General features: G+C 36.4%; 1 protein-coding gene across 7 annotated transcripts in view; it reads right to left on the bottom strand.

The window, feature by feature from the left end:
* Positions 1 to 19647, bottom strand: part of Pde4d (phosphodiesterase 4D, cAMP-specific) — a 1338202-nt gene that overhangs the window by 197278 nt on the left and 1121277 nt on the right. For all 7 annotated transcript variants that reach the window (XM_013518413.1, XM_005392663.2, XM_005392664.2 and 4 more), the window contains one exon: positions 13259 to 13450. In XM_013518413.1, coding sequence (XP_013373867.1) covers positions 13259 to 13450 — 192 coding nt within the window. The remainder of the gene's footprint in view (positions 1 to 13258; positions 13451 to 19647) is intronic.

Genomic DNA, 19647 nt, shown 5'->3' with positions numbered 1-19647 from the left:
ATTAAAGTCTTTTCTAGAGGATAGGAAGGCACAATAAGGTCTCCAAATCACAGGCCTGTGAAGTTATGGAGCCAGGATTCAGACTCAGGTCCTATGACTTCAGGGTTCTACTCTTAAACACCATACAATTCTTTACCTAGAACACACTGATTTTTGCCAAAACAATGCTTACTCATTAGTATATTTTCACTTCATAAAGATATTATAAAGACAATAGAGATTATACATGAATGCAAAAATATCAAAACAACAAAATCAAAACAATAAAACATATTACCAATACTTTACAAAATAAGCTCATTACTTATATGTTCTATAATTCTAACATAACATAAAAAATAAAATAAAATAAAATTTGTTGTTTTAAATCCATGTGTACTGTTCTGGCTGAAAGTTAAATAACATTTTCCCACTCCCAGAGTGTAATAAGGCCATATGTATGTCATATGTAACAAAGACACGAGGCTAGCATATTTGTATATAAGCATTAATATATAAATATCTATACATACATTTATATATATATGTGTTTGTAAAATCTGAAGGAAATGTTGCATGCTCTCAGTCTTAACAGGAACATTTGGCTTCCTGCCTTCTGTTTGCGGATGAGGGGGGAGAAATACATTGTTTATGGTGGGCCACTACCATTTTTACTGACATTAAAAGAACTAATTGTATTTTTTGCCTATTCCACTTCATGGGAAAACCCTTTAAAGAATGCCTGCTCTGTAAATATTACATTCTAATCTATATTTTATATGATTAACAAAATTTCACCTAACTTTAGAAAATGTTGTGATCTTAGATATAACTGTTTTAAAAATCAAACAATTTATCATTTTTCATATTTTAATAATTTTAGTAATTAAGAAACAATAGCAGGCAGGCAAATTACTCTACTAAAGAATGAGCAGAGGGCCTGAAGAGACATTTCTCAGAATGATGTACAAATGTCCAATGGGGTATGTGAACATGTGTTCAACATAACTAATCATTTGTGAAATGCAAATTTAAACCATAAAGAGATGTCACCACTTACCTGTAAGAACTGCTTTTTACCAAAAAGCAACAGATAAAAAAATTAATGAGGATGTTAGAGAAAAGACTTCCCTTGTGCACTGGTGGTGGGAATGTAAACTGTTGCAACCATTCTGAGGTCCATCAAATACTGAGAACTACAGCACCACCACGGGACCCAGCAATTCCGTTTGTGGCTATATTGCCAAGGAAAATAAACTCAGGGTACTGAAGAGATACCTACACTTCCACGTTCATTGCAGCACTATTAAAATAGTCAATATATGGAATCAACCCAAATGCTCATCAACAGATGAATGGATAAAGAGAATGCAGTATATATGTACACAGTGGAGTGAGATGCAGCCTTAAAAAAAGAAGAAAGCCCTGCCATTTGGGACAACAGGGATGAGCCTGGAATATAGTATGCTCGGGGAAATGAGCCAGGCACAGAAAGACGAATACCACATCATCTCATATACATGTAGATTTTAAAACAAAACAAACAGGGCCTGGGGATTTAGCTCAGTGGCGCAGTGCCTGCCTGGCAAGCGCAAGGTTGTGAGTTCGATTGCCGGCACCAGAAAAACAAAACAAACAAACAAACAAAAAAACAAAATAAAACATGAACTTACAAAAAAGGAGAGCAGAAGTGGGGTTGGGATTGGCATGGGAAAATGTAAGTTAAACAGTACAAAATTTCAATTAAATAGAAGGATTAAACAAGAGATTTATAGTAGGGAGACTGACTACTATTGATTATACAGCATAGCACACTTGAAAAATGCTAAGAGTAAATTTTAAATGTTTTCACCACAAAAAATAGTAAATATGTGAAAGTGATGGATATGTTGGTTTGATTTTTTGGGTCTTTTTGAGACAGGGTCTCGCTATGCAGTTCAGGCTGGCCTTGAGCTCGCTTTGTAGCATAGGCTGGTCTCAAACTTGCAACAATTCTCCTGCCTCAGCCTCCCAAGTGCTGGGATTACAGGCATGAGCCACCATGCCTGGTTGTTGGTTTTATTTAATAATTTCATTATATATAAACATTACATTGAACTTCATAAGTGTACACAATTTGTCATATGTCAGTTAAAAATCAAGAATGAATTAAAGCTTGACCTGATCTTTGACCAGAAAAAAAATCCTTAAAACAAAAGTCCCTAATTTTCAATTCATGTGTGTATTCATATTCCCTGTTAAAGCTATGCACTGACAATAAAGCAAATAGAATTAGAATGCATTATGCAACACAAACAAAAGTTCTCTAATCTGCAGTGGAATCTTTATGTGTCATAAGGTAAAAATTTTGGCTTCATTATAGAAAATTCATGATGCCAATAAATGTGCTCCAATTTGTTAAGTTCTATGACGGCAAAGATAATGTGCTCAAAATTACATAGCAACAATATCTACCTTTGCTAGTTTAAAAAGGGTTTGGCACAGTAGGTACATTCAGTAAGTGTATTAAGCTACTTTGCTTAAAAGAATCAAACTATCCAAGGAGTTTCCAGGAGGGCTGATGTCACCAGTGATCCTCAGTGGCTTTGAGTTCTGATGTGAGTCCTTCCAGGGAGGGCAAGGAGGAGGCAGAAAGAGCTGAGCACCTAGTGACAGGCTTCCACAAGGGCTTTCACTGTGTGTTCTAGGAACAAGCTCTTCTTTCACTGCTGATCTTATTTGGCAAGCCTGTTCTTAACGTCAGTCACCCTGTTCTGGGTTTTCTCCAGGATGGGTTCCTGGGTGGAAGATTTATGGGTATCTAGAACAACTGTTTAAAGGTCTACATGTGGTAGAAAAATTCAGTAGATAAAAAGAAGAGCAAGATCAAATAGTGAGGAGACCACACATTTTATGACAGCCTACTGAGTGCCAGACACACACCTCACCAATAGGAAGTATCTAACTCCGACCATTCTGCACTAACGGATGGTCATAGCTCCACTCCAAGGCAAGAAACAACTTGAATAACTCATTGATAGTCTCACCCTTGACAAATGGCAAAGGTCAGCAGCTTCCAAATGCCAGCCTGAGATCCAGGGCTAACCTAAGAGAATGCGCATCGGTCCCTGTCAAAATGAGGGCGAACACTGACCAGGGAACAAGTTGTTTAAAAAGTCAACCATGTTCCTTGGGAAAACTCTCTTTTAGTTTGAGATTTTGCTCTTTCTTTTTTTGAGGTGAAAAATACCTCTTCAAAACAAAATAATTGTATATTATGGTGGGAATATTCTTGTTAATATCCTTTAACAGGCAATGTAAGTAATTAGTAACCCTAGGTCTGTCTTGAGGTGGCTTTTGACATTTTAATGGGTCATGAAATTCCAAGGTACAGAAATGTGTAGCATAGCCCAGTTGAACCGAAGCTTTTAAAGTACAGTTTTACCCGGATGTGGGGGCACGCCTGTAATCCCAGCACTCAGGAGGCTGAGGCAGGACAATTGTTGTGAGTTTGAGACCAGCCTGGGCTACAAAAGTGAGCTCAAGGCCACCCTGAACTGCATAGTGAGGTCCTATCTCAAAAAGACCAAAAAAAAAAGTACAGTTTTGTTTCAATAGTGCTGTCCTCTGAGTGCTTAAATGAATTCAAACTATTCTACAGCCCCATAAAAGTAAATATTCTTTTGGGGTGTTTACTGTCCAATAGAAATTTCTGCAGTTATGGAAATATTCTCTCTCTGTGTTGTCCAATATGGTATTAACCAGACACAAATGGACAAACAAAAAAATAACACCAGCCAAGCAAACACAGCTGATCTTATAACAAATTCTAAACTCTCTGAGTACCAAACAGGAATGGAATTTGAGACACGGAAATGTGAGTTGTGTATGCAACCTTGGTCTTCCTGCATGTGAAGTATACAGTTTAAATGTTTTGATTTGGGGATCATTCACAATATTTACTAGGAGACAGTATCATTTTCTAAACTGCTTAATGATTTTCCATCCTCACGCAACAATAAAATTTGTAGAGGGGGACCACGGGTTGTTTGTTCTCTTTCTGCTTTTAACTGTCTGCTTCTATTGACAGAGTTTCAGATTGCCCAGTCTTTAGGGACAGCAAATGTTTTTCTTGACCTAAGCTTAGGAAAAACCCTGAAGTTTCAAGGCAATTAAGAGAAATGGGGGACAACCCACCCTGGACCCGTGCTGTCTCATTCCTAGTTCCCACTCTCCCATTCCTATTCACCATTTCTTTTCTCCAATAAATTTTCCTACTCTTAAAAAAAAAAGAGAGAGAGAGAGAGAAATGGGACAAAAAGCCTGACAGAAATCGCAGGGAACAGATGGAATCTTCATCTACCCTGACCCAAACCACATTACCGAGTGCCAGGAATCTGAGAGCAGAGCCTATTCAGAATTCCCAACTTGGATTTTCTGAAGAAAAAATGTGGCTATGATAAGGCTTTTTTGCTTATATTTGTAATACTCTTAAAATGTTTCATATTGCAGAAAGGTAACACAATGATTTATATATCCCACAGTGTATCTTATCTCAAGAAACACATCACATAAATGCTCCAGCAGTGGGATTATTTCTCCTTATAAGGCTCAGAGAATAGTAAAAGAGACATTAAGAAAGATTCTCTCAAGAGCTCAAACTTACAAGCAAAATAAATATTTGAAATGATTGATGTCTAAGTAGAAACAGATATTTATACAGAAATCTCAGTTTCAGTTGCCTGTCTCCTTTTTTTGTCTAGAGTTTTAAAAAAAAAACACTACATAAAGACAGAAATGCACACTACAAATATTTTCTGGTGTTGTTTTCATAAATCTATGGTGAGTTCAAATGATACCCTGACATGGAGTGGTGCTATTGATATTTGGCCAATGAGAAAAAGAGTGATACTCATTCTAAAATGTCAGCCAGTTAATACATTCTTTTATTTAGAATGCAGTGGACACATCTGTCTTGCTTCCAGTGGTAATTAACTTTCTTCTTTCTCTCACCCTGCCACCATCTTACCCAGCGCTACCACCGGCTCTCAAAATTTGCAATACCCTGCACTGCAGTTTTTCATTTTAGTCTTCTTTACTACATAAAAAAGAAGTGTAAAAACAAAACAAGTGAGAGAATCAGGTACATTATCCACAGTTAGATGAATCAGATGCTCTTTTGTAATGACCATTTGCCCTCTACAAATTCCAAGGGCAGGAGGAGCCTATAATTTCTGGCTATGGGTGTATTATTTAGGTCTGCATGGCACTGAGGCACCACCCAGGTTACTGGGCCAGCTTTTTTCTTTGAAGGCAGCTTTCACAATTTCTTAATTTTAATTAACTTCACTCAGAAACTGCTCTCAGACATTGCATTATTTTCGTACATACTGAAAAATAGGCCAATCTTGTATGACCTGGTTGACCCTGGTTTGCTCTCTAACAGGAATTAGACATCTTACGGGATTGTGGGTAATGACTATTACTGTCAGAATGTTCTTCCTCCCATTTTTTATAAGAAGTAGGTGTCACCCTTTATAAAGTATTAAGCCTGGAAAAACTAATCAGATATATACAAATTTAAATATCTCATCTTCACACTGCTTATTTCTTTTATAGACAGGAATTGAAGAAGACTCAGTATGGGTTTTCCTTACTTTTATCTTTTTTCTCCACAATTAAAACTAGAATATACACACTGAGAAACTTAGTTCGTATGAAGGAGATAAGAATATCGTATAGTACACAGTATAGCAAATTTCCCCCAAAAGATAACAGAATTGCATGGCCTTATGATAGAAATAATGAATCACCTACATACATTGCCAGGCTACATTTCTTTTTCTTTCTACTATAAGAAATCTTCATGAGTAATAATTATCTCTCTATAACCCCTAAGACTTCAGGCTATGTTTACTGCTTTGGCTAGGATAATCATGAAATATTAGTGTATATAACTCAAATAATTTGTTATTACATAAAACAAGAACACTGTGTAATGGTCCTCAGACATGGTGACATCTCCACTGTAGTGTTACAATGAAATTCACTCTTTCTTTTTATCCTGTAGGATTAAAAATGCAACCATTCAACATCTTAAAACATTAGGCCTTCCTATTTATGATGTTTTAAAGTATGAGATTAAAAATAGAATATGTATGTTCCACTGGTATTTTAAATTTCTTAGTTCATAGGTTGAAAAAGACATGTTTAATTTATATTTTATCCATCATGGAACTTTTTGTTTGTCTTTTGATTGCTCTCTGGTCTCTGTCTCTGTCTGTCTCTGTCTCTCTTTCTCTTCCCCCTTTCTCTTTCTTCCATTCCTTCTTCCTTCCCTCCCTCTCTCACTCCCTTCATTTCTCTCTTCCTTTTGGCACTGGGGATTGAACCCAATGCCCCATGCATGCTAGGCAAATGCCGTACTATTATGTTACCTCCCTAACCAACTCCTATTTTTTTGAGTTAATAATAAAAAGACCTAGTATCTGAATAAAGGACAAACATGCAAAATGATAAAAAAAGGTAAAGAGGAAAAACAAATAGTAAAAAGTTATCTGGTAGCAAAGGACCTTATAGTACTCTGCCAATGGAGTTCTTGGGATTTAATAGCTGGTGGGTTACTGCATCAATGCTCTAAGTGACAATATTAGAGGTTAGCTCACAAGAATGGAAGGAAAAGAACAGTCTACCTCAGTCATTACTAAAATAGCACCACTTTTCATAATAAAAGATTTTGGCTACCTGGGACCCTACTAGAATCTAGAACAGAATAAGCTTTCTAGAGTTCATCTGAAAATTCATGACTTTGAACCTGATTTCTTTGTTTTGATAAAATTTTTGTTCACACGGATTTGATTTGGCTTCAAACCTAAGGACACAAATATTACAATACAGAGGTTCTCAAACTTTTTTAGTTCATAACACACTTAATATCCTTTTTTTAATAGCACTCATTTGGCTAAAAGAAATACTTAGTAGTTCCACTTATTACACAGTTAGTACAATTTAATCAGGGTCCTCCCAACAATTTAGCATCTATTGAGCAACAAGCAACTTTTCCCTTTGGAACAAGATTGGAAATTACCTTTCTCATTTCTGATTTCATGTCAACTTTTACTCATACTTGCTTTTTATCTAGCAACCACCCACAACACTACTTTGCAGAGGCAGGTCAAGGAAAGGAATGTCATGATCTAAAGATGAAATATAAATTCTCCATTAGTTTTGTAAGTAACTATGTTTCTGTGTGCTCCCTGAAATTTGAGAATATCCCTTCCCATATGAGTTCCCTGGGGTGTCTCAAAGCATATTTTGGATACCCATGCCCTAGTCTAATCATTTGTCCTTCCTCTAGTTGGGAAAACTCAGGAACTGTGGAAGGACAATTTGGTCATAGTAACTTTCTGTGTTTACTTAATGGAATTTGTCTTTCAAAGGGCAAACTGGTTTGCTTACAAACATTCCTTAGTGCAACATGATCTAAAATCTAGCTGGGAAGGATTACAAACATTTCATGTACATAAGTGAAGACTAGAATCACTGTAATACAACAAATCTCATTTTCATTTTTGGAGACACTCTAGCAAGACAAAGGAAGAGTCACATAAACTGGAATAAAAATATGAATAGACACCTAGGTAGTCCTACCTTTTTCAAACTTGGAACTATTAGCAATACCAGTGAGCACAAGCAGTGAGGAGGAAGAGCTATCTGTGAAAATTCTCACTAAAGGCCCCACAGGTTAGGGGCACTTGATAACTACTCAGGAAAAGAGCAGTCTGGGCTAGCAAATGGGGACTGTTGCTCACTCCCTGAGGGAAGAATGTCCTTCCTAGCTGTCCAAAGCCTGATCACTGAGGTCTAATCACAGGACAGGTTAGGTAGACTGCAGTGTGCCTCAGCTTTTGATAATATACTTAGCCCAGTCACCTCTCCTTTATTGCTCCTTTCACATGTATTCCCTACTACACTCTGTATGCAGCAATGAAGTGTATAAGTATAGTAAAGAGCTCCGTGGGTCATCTTGGCTTCTGTATGCTAGTATGTATTCCACACAGAATGGCAAGTGGGGACCAGTTATTCAGGTGAATCAATTTTTCCTTTAATTTAAACGGTTTAAGAGTTAGCTTATATTCAAATAAATTAATATCTTTATAGCCAAATGTTATTTGTCTTGTCACTATTGATTCTCTTACTAATCTGCATAATGCATCATAGCTTTGTGTGTTTTCAAATACATACATTTTATTATTGGGTGATGGGCAACAGTAGAAGTAAATTATTCTGAAGCAAAAATAATTCTAAATGTGTTTTGAAGAACTTTAAGAGAGAAAATGTTATGATCTGTTTGTTCTGTAATTTTCTTTATGTTTCTTCGTGGCATTACTAGGGCAACCTTCCATCACCTAGCTGTTTCTACTATCAATAGTAATTCAAATTTGCTTTGCATGTGTTTATTTCTTTATCATGCTTACGCTAATATTTACCTTTTCAAAAATTTCTTAGTTTCATTAAGAATTAAGTTGCTAGTGTGGTGTCTATATTTAATACACTTTGTGATAGTCTTGAGATAGAAGCTGCCAGGTACTTCTCTTTTGCCTTACATACATGACATATTTAGATCCTGAGTATAATGTAGGCTTGAGTCAGCTGTACTTTTGTTTGATTGCTTTTTTGGTCACTTTAAGATTTTATCGTACTTTATTCTTAGCCAAATTTTTTTTCTTTTTCTTTTTCTTTTTTTTTTTGGTACTGGGAATCAAACTCATGACCTCAAGCTTACCAGGCAAGCACTTATGCCACTGAGCTACATCCCCAGCCCCTCTTAGTCAGATGTTCATAGGGCTAAGAAATTCATTTGTGTAAGTGAATTTAGCCTTGCTGCAGTGGTTCACAGCATTTTTTTCACAATTGCAATATAAAAATAATATTCTCCCAGGAATGATTAAAGTGTTTGTCATGTTCACAAAAAAATACAATCATTGAGCTATCGATCTTTCAATATTAAAACAGCATAACTTCACTACTGAAAGGTCTGTGGAGTGTCAACTGAGATTGAAGAAAGAAAATGGAAATAGACCTTTTTCAAATGGGAAGGGAAACAAGAACTGGAGGGAGCAGGTAGAGATGTGAGAGGAAGGGGGCAAAAAGAATTAAGATGTATTAGGTTCAGGTGCAAATTCTCCACAATAAATGTAATAATTATACACAGCAAACATATGCTAATAAAAAACTGAAAAAAAAAAAAAAACCTCCAAACTCCAGCCCTAAGAAGGAACATGAAGTTTCAGAAAAAAAGAGCTACTCAGAAAAATGAACAGTAATATACATGTGCAATATGCATTATGATTATCATTTTTATCACTACTGTTTTTTTCTCCTTATGTCTCAGCTATTTTACTAGTATCTATTTATGGAAGATGAGGTTATGACATTCTATGAGGAAATAATTACCTACTTCTCACTTTATCAATAAATTAAGCACTTGTGTTCACAATTACAAAGCATTGAAAGGTTTTCCAAGACATTTCATTTGAATAGATATAAACCTTTCTTGGTAGTGTTTGTGTTTGAAATTTCTAAGGGATTTTTCCCATAGGAAAGCTAAACTAAAATAATAGATATAAAATCATTAAGTGAATAAAATGTAATGCTGTCTATAAAGCAGGTGAATTATAGACACTGGAGAATCTACACAGCATCATTCTGAACAAGGTAAGGTAAAAAAACCAGGTTTACACATGGCCATATCAGAAATCCACAAAAAGAAGGCATAATGTCATATGTGTAGAATTTATCTGCTGTATCAGATGGAATATTGAATGGATAATTATTTATTCTATTTTATTTTCTTCATACAGAAATTTTGTCCCCCAGGTGCAAAGAATGCTTTCCAGGTTTCAGTGGATGCAAAAGGAAAAATTTATTGCTCCACTGAAAATATCTGAGGGAATGGGATTGCTGAGAATGCCAAGATATTATTTCTTAAGAATACATTGAGCTGCATCACAGTCTGGTTCAATTTGTCCATTTTATATGAGTCTGATCAAACAAAGAAACTCTTATATTGGTTCAGGGTAAGATAAGGCCAAAGTGGGCTCTGGAAATAGATTCTCTAATTAAATATGAAATGCTGCAGGCTTTTCATAAAATGCATATGTATGTTTAATGTTTACTAACATGAGTAGAAGATATGAAGTAATCTGTATATATTAGCATCCAAAGGTCAGTTTACATGATTTTAGAACATAAATATATAAAGCAGAACCCACTTAACTCATTGTGAATTTTCTCTTGCCTTCTGTCTATATTAAATGTTAGAGTACTAATTAGTGTTTCAGAGTGTTAGCATTCAATCTTGCCTCACCTTATTTATAACCCTATGTGTTTATGCTCAGCATTCTTCTCCTAATCTCTCTTCTCTCCTTTCTCATCAGCACAGTGGCTATCTTAGCCTTTTCTCCTGTCAAGCTCCACCCCTCTCTCCTTGTTATTAATGGTGATACCTTCTATTTGGTGGCAAAGTAGAGTTCACACTAGCCACTGCTTCTCTAAACCTTTTACTTTGAGCTCCAGATTGATAGTTCCACCTTTCCTTTGTTTCTCTTTTCTTGTTTTATTCCTAAAGAACACAATATTTAGTACTTTTTCAGGGAGTCTCTTTAACTGAGCTTAAGATCAGACTTTTGTCAGCAACTATAACTTTATTTTTACCATCCTTTCTTTCTTGAATTTTTAGTCTACATCTTGGAGATTCTTTACCAAGTTCAAGTATTAAATTAAAAAATATTTTTAAAATTAATAATATTTCAAACTTTAAAATGCTTGAAAATCCCCTTAAACTTAATTCTTCCTCAGGCAGCCTCCCTTCTCTCCTTGCTTTGCTCATTACTCTTCTATAAAGATGTGTGCACTGTTTTGGATCTTCACTCTCAATTCACTCCTCAGCTACTGGGCTTCTAATTCTATTACCTAAGACCCCTGAGTCAACTGTCATCCAATGACCTAGTAATTACAGAAGATAACTGGTTAGTCTCCTTCCTCCTAGTTCTCTGAACTGTCATTTCTCCTCTTGGTCCTTGTGGTTAATAGTGCTTCTTTGCTCCCCATCCTTATCCTATAAAAACCAAATCATTACTTATTATCTATCATTATATCATCCACTATTGGCCTTTTATTTCTCATGTGAACATCATTTGTTTACTCATTCAGGATGGAGATGGTAGCATTTCCTTTGATCTCTTTCCTGAATGGCTGTCCCCATGCACACCAGTGCACACACTCAGGTAAGCTCGGTGCCTCTTGCACCTGGTCCAACCTTTTTGTCTCACTGCCACTGTCTTGATTTAGTTCTTTATCATATTTGTTTCTGTGAACTTGACATGAACTACTTTCCTGTAGTCAATTTCACTGTGCAGTAATTCCATGAAAGTAAATATAATGCATGAAAACAGGAATATGATCAGGCCAAGCACCAGCTAAAAACTTCTGCAGCTGTCAAGTTCCAAACTATTTGACTCTTCTTTTTCTCTTAGCACATTTTTCTACTTACACCAAACAGACTGTCTGTTTTTTTTTTTAAACTGAGCCATGCTTTTTCCATTCTTCACATTTTTAAAATATTTCCCTCTTAGCATGTTAATTTCTTGCCCCTACTCTTGGTCAGAGAATCCTCCTTCTCTTCTCCATGCTCCTGCAGTACTTTGTAAAGGTTGGTGCCTGTCACTTCATGACAGGTGCCTGTCGTATTTTATTATAATGGTCCAAAATGCTGACTTCACTGCCCCACAAATTGAGAACTTCATATACATTATGGTCCTCAAAAAGTATTTACATTTTGCTGGAATGAATATATAAAAGTCTCAAATTTTAAGCCCTAAGAAAGTAGGACAAGAATAACATAGAAATAATATTATTGGGAAAAGAAAATTGTTTGAAGACAAAGAACAATGAACACCAATAATGCAACTACTCAAAAATAGCAAACAAGAACTATATGTTATAATAATGTGTAAAACAAAACATTTCTAAGATCTTATTTAAGACCTACTGCAATATCTTGCAGATCTGTTATGATACCAAAAGTAACCTTAAGGGACCTTCTAGAGAATAAATCCTATAAGGCTAACAGCAAACTGTTATGAATACTTGACGTGGTGGCAGGAGATGTTGAGTGTTGCTAGACAAATGTCTAGATTCAGAGAAGTTGAGGCCAATTCAGAGAGAGAGGAAGAGGGTCAGGGGGAGGTTGGCAGAGAGAGAGAGGAGAGAGAAAATAAAAAATGACAGAACAGATATCTGTATGAAAAGATTCATGAATACAGAGAATAGTACAACAAACACAAAAATGTGCTACAAAAGTGAGCTAATGACAACTTAAATGTGCAAATCCACTTTCCTCTTTTAATTATTTTCCAATTTGTGTCATGTTTTAAAGCACATTCAAGTCTGTCTAATGTTTTCTGTGGTTGACTCTAGTGATTCACTATTTAAAAATCAGTTTAAATTGAGAAAACCCCTACAAAAGATTTCTCCAGTGATCTGGCAAACAAGTGCCAACATCTGGACATACATCAACTGAGATATTTCCAAAACCCCACCCACTCTTGTATAATAGATTTTTAAACTGAGTTTAAAGATTTTCAATTTTTTCTTTTATTTTTATTTTTTGGGCTTTTTTTTTTTCCCCGTACCGGGGATCGAACTCACAACCTTGCGCTTGCCAGGCAGGCACTATGCTGCTGAGCTAAATCCTTAGCCCCTAAAGATTTTTTAAATATTATAAAATACCCCTTTCACTTGAGGAGCTAAAACTCAGGTCTTACATAAATATAAGCTAATTTTTTTGGTATCAGGAATCGAACTCAGCACCTCACACTTGTCAGGAAAGCACTGGGCCACTGAGCTAAATCCTCAGCCTGAAGCTGATGTTTCAAGTGTAAGTTTCTATTACAAATTTAATCCTCACTCTCCCCAGTGAATTTTCTAGGAAAACTAATGCTTCTTATCAAGAGTGACAGTGTAGTCAACATACAGTTACCATTCATTCTGAGCTTGTATACTTTACTCCTCCTTTCTATTTTAGAAGACAGCATTGCAGTAGAGCCCAAATCACTGACTACATCCCACCAACTCTTTTTTTTTTTTGTACCAGGAATCAAACTCAGGACCTTGCGCTTGCCAGGCAGGCACTTGTGCCGCTGAGCTATATCCCCGGCCCCCATCATCAACTCTTGACATGAGTTTACTTGGTTTCCTACAGGCACTCCCTCTTCTTTTTACCCACTCTCATACTCACATATCACTGGCGATGGAGGAGTTCCGGGACATAGACTTTGGAGAGAGGTCATAGTCGCTGTCTGACCGATACAGGAAGGACTCCCGGCGTTGACTGTGGACAAAATTTGCTTGAAGAATTAGCCCAGATCCTGGGCTGGTCATGGGATCCAAGGGACTCCGTCCCGCAGATGTGCCATTGTCCACATCGAAACTGTCAGTGAAAGAAAAGCAATTATGTTATTGTGAACACTAGTAGGTTGGTGGTTTAGCCAAGGGTGTAGCTTTAGCTCAGAAGTTGACAGGGGAAAAACTTGCAGCTAATTCTTGCTGGTAAAGAATGAGAATATTGAAATAAATAAAAACACAAAACACGTTGGCTTTATGTTCTTGTTTTCTTAAAGTTTCGACCAGACACAAACCCAATTTAACTTTAGTTAAAAAGGAACTTTCTACAAAAATAGCTCTTCTAAGTACCAAATTTCCTTTCAGAAAAGCGCAGATCCATAGTAACTCACTAAATATGTCACTTCTGTTCAACAACTGCCCATCATGTGCACCATGTCCTCGTCACTCACCCAGACCTGGTCTTCTTGCCTTCCCCACTACTCCTATCTGATCACTAGCTTCTGTTATTCCCTCCATCCCTCATTACTAGCATTTAATATTTGAAAGTCTATCAATTCTCACCTACATTATCAAAATAGTCATTGTAATTAGTCTCTTGAGTTCATTTCCCAGCCTGTAATAAGTATAAATTTTAAAAAATGCAAATCTATACTATTCTTCCATTTAAAACCCATTAGTAACCCACTATAAGCCTCAGAATGAAGTCCAAACCTCTTTGCTATGTGGAAAGTCAACCATCTGCTCTTAATCACAATTATTCACCTTCCCGACATTTGTCCGGTATTCCCAACCCCCCTGATACTGAGTCATCATTTTCTGGTCACAAGCTATCACCGCCTAACCTCCTGCTGTTCTAGTTGCTTAGCCCCTCTTCCCTGCCTAACTATCATTCATCCTTGAGGACTTGGCCTGCTTCTGAAAAGCTTCTCTGCTACCTTAGAGCAGCACGAAATGCTCTTTCTCTGTGCTCCCACGATAGATTCCCATGCCCAGTGACAGAACTAGCAATGCACTGGCAGCTTCACCACTTTGTCTGCATTCCTAACTTGTGAACTTTTGGAAAATGGAGACTCAGTCTTGCATTCTTAGTGTTAAGCTCGGCATTTCCGAAACTTTGCTGGGGCAGGGGTATAGCTTGGCAGTGAGCACTTGCCTAGTATGCTAAAGATCCTGGGATCATCCCTAGCACCACAAAAACAGAAAACAGAAACAAAAGTGAAAAACAATCCCTAACTAAAAGGCTTGACTCAATGATCGGATGAGTGACTGGTACTATGTTTGACAGCAAAGACTAGCATTAGAAGGAGAAAAAAAAAAAAAAAAAAAAAAAACATGTACGCAGATTTGAAGGTTGCTGTCCTTATAATCTAGGTGCATTTTCCACAAAGTGCTAGTCTAGTGAAACCTTAGTCAGTGTTCAAGTCAACTGTCATGTGTTCCTAGGGGAGCAGAGTCACAGTTTGAAGCAGTCCAGGGGGTATGTGGTTTAAAAAGGAAGGTGAATAACTAAAGGAAAACATTTAGCTATCTGAAAGAAACTGTCAATGAGTCTTTGGTTGACCAGTATTGCATGTCTGTATCTGTTTTCATGAGAAGCCACTTTGAAGATATCAATATGTAATACAACCACCATTATTAATTCCCTACCACTTTGTTTGTAACTCTGTATTGTCTGTATTGTGCTTGTGATATGTTGTAAAATGTTGTATGTCTGTTAATGTTTCCCTCCTTTTATCTTAAAAAAAAAAAAGAAGAAAACATTTAGCTGTCATCAGTGTTTTTTCCATTGGAATTTTTATCCAAACCGTTAACCAGATATTTTGGAAAACCTTTTATTTTCCTTATTGGAGCTATTAGCAAACAGTGTTATAATTCAAGGATTGAAAGCTGAATTGGGACAATAAACTACTGGATTTCATGGATCGATCTACGACCAAAGAACTTCATCTCCAAATCAGTCCATGAAAAAAAAAGCAAAAAGAAATCTTTTAAGATAGCTTGACCAGTCAACAACATGCTTTTCAATTTAAAATTTTCTTAAAAATGCATCAGCTTACAAATGCACTTATTCAGTACTTGTAAGGACAATGTGAAGTTACCAAGCTGAACAGATTCATTTTATAGATAAGGATACTAGGTCCTGGAAAAGTTAATTGACCAAAGTCACTGAGATAACTAGATTCAATCATCTATTGCCCCTGAAGTCATCCCAGCTCAATTATATACTTACATAATCAAAAATACATGTCAGTAACTGTGACACCAAACCCAGGGTATCTGATTCACCTGGACAGGACAGGCAGGCATATACATGCACTTTGACTATCCCAAGAAAAGCCAGAGATGAAAAGAATTTCTAATCATTAAACAGTATTTCTGATCATCAAACAGATAAATTTCTAATCAATAAAAAGAATTCATAATCATTAAATCATTAAATTTCTATCATTGAATTCCTAATCATTAAATTTCAGGCAAGCTCCTCTTGCATGTGCTTATTTAAATAAGCACTTTAAGTACCTACTATGAGCAGACTGAGATACAAAAATAAAGGTGGGACACATGAGAAGTTTCCAGAGAGGAGATGTTTAAAGAGGGTTTTTAAAGACAGATAGGAGTGGATTTTTCTTCTAAGGAAAGAGTCACAGCAGCTATTCAGCATGAGGACCTAAGAATATGAACACATATAAAAAGTGCCCAGGCTGAGTTTTTTTAAAAAAATATTAAAATGATGTTACTCTTAAGAAAATAAAAAATAGCATACCCTCGTTCTGCATGAACATAAATAGAGAAGTCTAGGAGTATAAGTCTTGGCTTAGGTTTTCTCACTTCAATTGAGTAAATTGCAAAACTAAAAAAATCTGTAGTTTATATTTTTAAATTATAACTTTTTTTTCTATTTCATGAAGGAAGTCAACTTACAGAGACACCCCACTATAACTCTTGGAAAATATTGGTAAGTGTATCACAATGTTTAGTGTTTTTGCCACAATATTACTTATTAAAACCAAAACATTTGTTAACAGGTCAGAAAAAAGCTTGATAGGAGTTACCCTAATCAACTTTTCTTTTTAAATTGTAATATAACAGTTTGTCCACTAGATGGAGATATTTTCTTTAAAAAGGATCATTCGTTTAAATTTGAAGGCCTAAACTCAAGACTCAAGCAAACATTTTAAAATCATCCAAAAAAAAAAATCTCATAATCTATATCGTGATTCCCAATATGAATGAAATTACATCAACCTAAGAAATATTAATGAGAATGTTTATTATATGAGAAATACATTAGAAATATTAATGAAAATAAAAGTAGATTGATAGGGAGGATATAAAATGGTCACTGATTTTTTTTAAGACTTTTAATTTTTTTTTTATTTTAAGGATAAAAGGAGGGAAACATTAACAGACATACAACATTTTACACATATCACAAGCACAATACAGACAATACAGAGTTACAAACAAAGTGGTAGGGAATTAACAATGGTGGTTGTATTACATATTGATATCTTCAAGGACTTTTAATTTTTGAAGACTCAAGAAGACATAATTGAATTTTGTAACAAATCATTAAATACTATACTTATTGTGCTGGGGGAAAGTATCATGAGTATCACTAATGCTTTGGGCAATGCCTCTAAGTTTTGGTAAATAGAAATTTTCTCAGACTCTAGTTAGTTTGGGAGGTAGACCTAGGGCCGGAGATCATTTCTCTGATGGATTTCAATTACGTTAAATAACCTTGAAAATTCTTTATCAAGAAAAATTTTATTCATGAGAATCCCTACTATAAAGCATTACTAAATGTCAGTACTGGTGACTGCCCTTTTAGAAAAAGAGGCCATACAGTATTATGACAGATTCAATGAATAAACACCTGTAGCTTGTCCTATATGTCCTTAGAGTAACACTGTAACAAGTGCAGATATAGTACACATAATATTTTGGAACAAGGCACCAAGGTCTAGTAAGGGAACTGAATACAAAGTAACTAGAGGAAAAAACCCTCTCAAACACATGACATCTGTATTACATATATAAATAGCAAACTACTACATTGTGTGAGTTAGGCAATCACAAATGTAATTTAGACAGTGGAGGTAAAAGGAGCTTAAGAAGTGGGAAGATGCGCATCTTTGAGGTAGGTGCAAGTAGAACTGGGGTGGGGTGGGGGTCCAGGCCAAGGGCAGCAGCAGCAGCTCACCCAGGAAGAGACACGTGAGGCATGCACACAAGATGGGAAATACAGCGCAGCCTGTGGCTGGCATAAAAGAGTAGTAGGGACCCATCAAAATGATAAGTTTTAATGTCTCAACCTAACAGGTAGGACTGTTGTGTTTATGGGGAGCAAGGCAAAGAGGGTTCGGCAGAAGCTTGTTATAAAGAATATGTGCAGAACACACGTCAGCTCTGTCAGCTTGGGAAGGACACGGGTAGCCTATTTCATCTGCAGGTGAATACTTTCATACCGTTGGACTTGTTGCAATAAACTTAATTAAAGGAGAGTAAAAAACTGCAAAACAGAAAATCAATAGGCCAAGGGAGTAATTGCAGCCCCCAAATAAGGTTTGTTAATTCAGAGCTTTCAGATATTAGAACTAGAAAGCTTGCCTTGGGAGAAGTATGTTTCTGGGTGAAACAAAACAAAAGACAGTACTTTTATTTTTACTCAGTGGGTAGTAAATTAATCAAGAATCAGACCCCTCGTTACCTTTCCTGAAAGTTATCCTAATTTAACTGAGAGCTAACTAATGCTGAAAATATACCTAGTGTCAAATAAGCTACTTCCTCCTGAAACACACCTTTATAAACAGTCCATGGTGTGATAGTATTACTAAAACAAAGAGGCAATGAGAGGTAAGGTAGCCCTCACCCTAACTAACATAAAAGAAATCAAAGAGCTGAGAACTTCTCAAGCGTTCTGCCACAGACTCTTGGACATGGTGAATTCTCATTGATGCATTGCCTATTACATGGACCCTAAGCACAAGATTAACAGAAGCGTAGTAAAGGAGCTAAAGAAATGAGGATGGAAATAATATCTAAGTATAGTAAACATGATGATAATGCCAATGATAGTGAAAGTTTAGAGCACAGTCCCTGCGTAAGACACTGCACTTTATATGCATTATTTCGCTGAATTGTCATGACAACCCTTTGACATAGACACTATATTTTCCATTCGACCGAGTACTCTGTAGCATAGAATAGCAGCTCTTTGTTAAGTCATATTTTCAAATCATAAATCTCATAAATGGGTTTTAAACCCAAAGCATCTCATTCTAGAGCCTGGAAGAATGGATGCACTGTGTTTAGATGTCTGTATAAAAAATGTCTTATTAATAATTTAAAAAATACAAAAACACTGCTTAGCTTCCTTAGCTGAGAACATCTTCAAGTGTTAACTTGAAGTTAACATTCTGATTAACTTATAGATCATGCATACCAAAGCTAATTCTGCTAGATTTTTATATGACCCAACATTTTGGAATTTGTTAAATCCTCTGCTTTGAACACATCAGTATGGTGCAAAACTGTCTCTGCTGTAACCTATTTGGTGGGTTTCCTTGGAGTCAGAGATTTCATTTGGAATTAAGGGCTTGTGAAAAGGCTTAGCAAATGGCACTGATATGCACTATTGTTCCACATGTTTGCTTCCCTTAATGCAGTTCTAAAATGCATGCTTTCCTTAAAAGAGCTGAGTTTTTACTCAAAGGCAGTTGTAGAGAAGCAATCATACAGCTGTACTGGTCCCCAGGGAGGAGGCATTAGACCAAGAACCAGCTGACTGCCCAAGCTTTTGAAGGCTATGCATGCTTTGCAGTTTGTGGAACCAGTTCTCCACAAGAAATAAACAGAAATCAGACAAACTGACCAACTAACCAAACTATTTTGCTCTTTTCTGTATCAGTGAAATTAGTGGATGGTGATGCATTTCCTACCCACCTTCCTTCCAGCCTCCTCGAATTTCCTATCTATTGGCCTTATAACTTTTTGTTTGCTAAGGGTCATTTCTCAACCTGATGCCAGGCCCTGCTTCCTTGATTTAAATATTTTGCATCTCTTCTTAACCACAATTATTCTCTCCCGTGAGCGTAGGTCCCGCATCTGTCCTAGGTAAATAGCAGCCCTTATCTACTGTAGCACCCAGGACCTTATACTGATCACTAGCTTGGAGCCTGAGGGAGGTAAGACACAGTGAGGGTTACAGTAAAGGCTGGGAGCCACTATCAACCCAGCTCCCAAAAGCCATGAAGGGCTCCGGAAGTTAGACCCTGG

The sequence above is a fragment of the Chinchilla lanigera genome, unplaced genomic scaffold (genome assembly GCF_000276665.1).
Source record: "Chinchilla lanigera isolate Chin_1 unplaced genomic scaffold, ChiLan1.0 scaffold00045, whole genome shotgun sequence".
NCBI lineage: Eukaryota > Metazoa > Chordata > Mammalia > Rodentia > Chinchillidae > Chinchilla > Chinchilla lanigera.
Note: the sequence above shows the minus strand (reverse complement) of the source record. Positions and strands in the feature narration are given on the sequence as shown.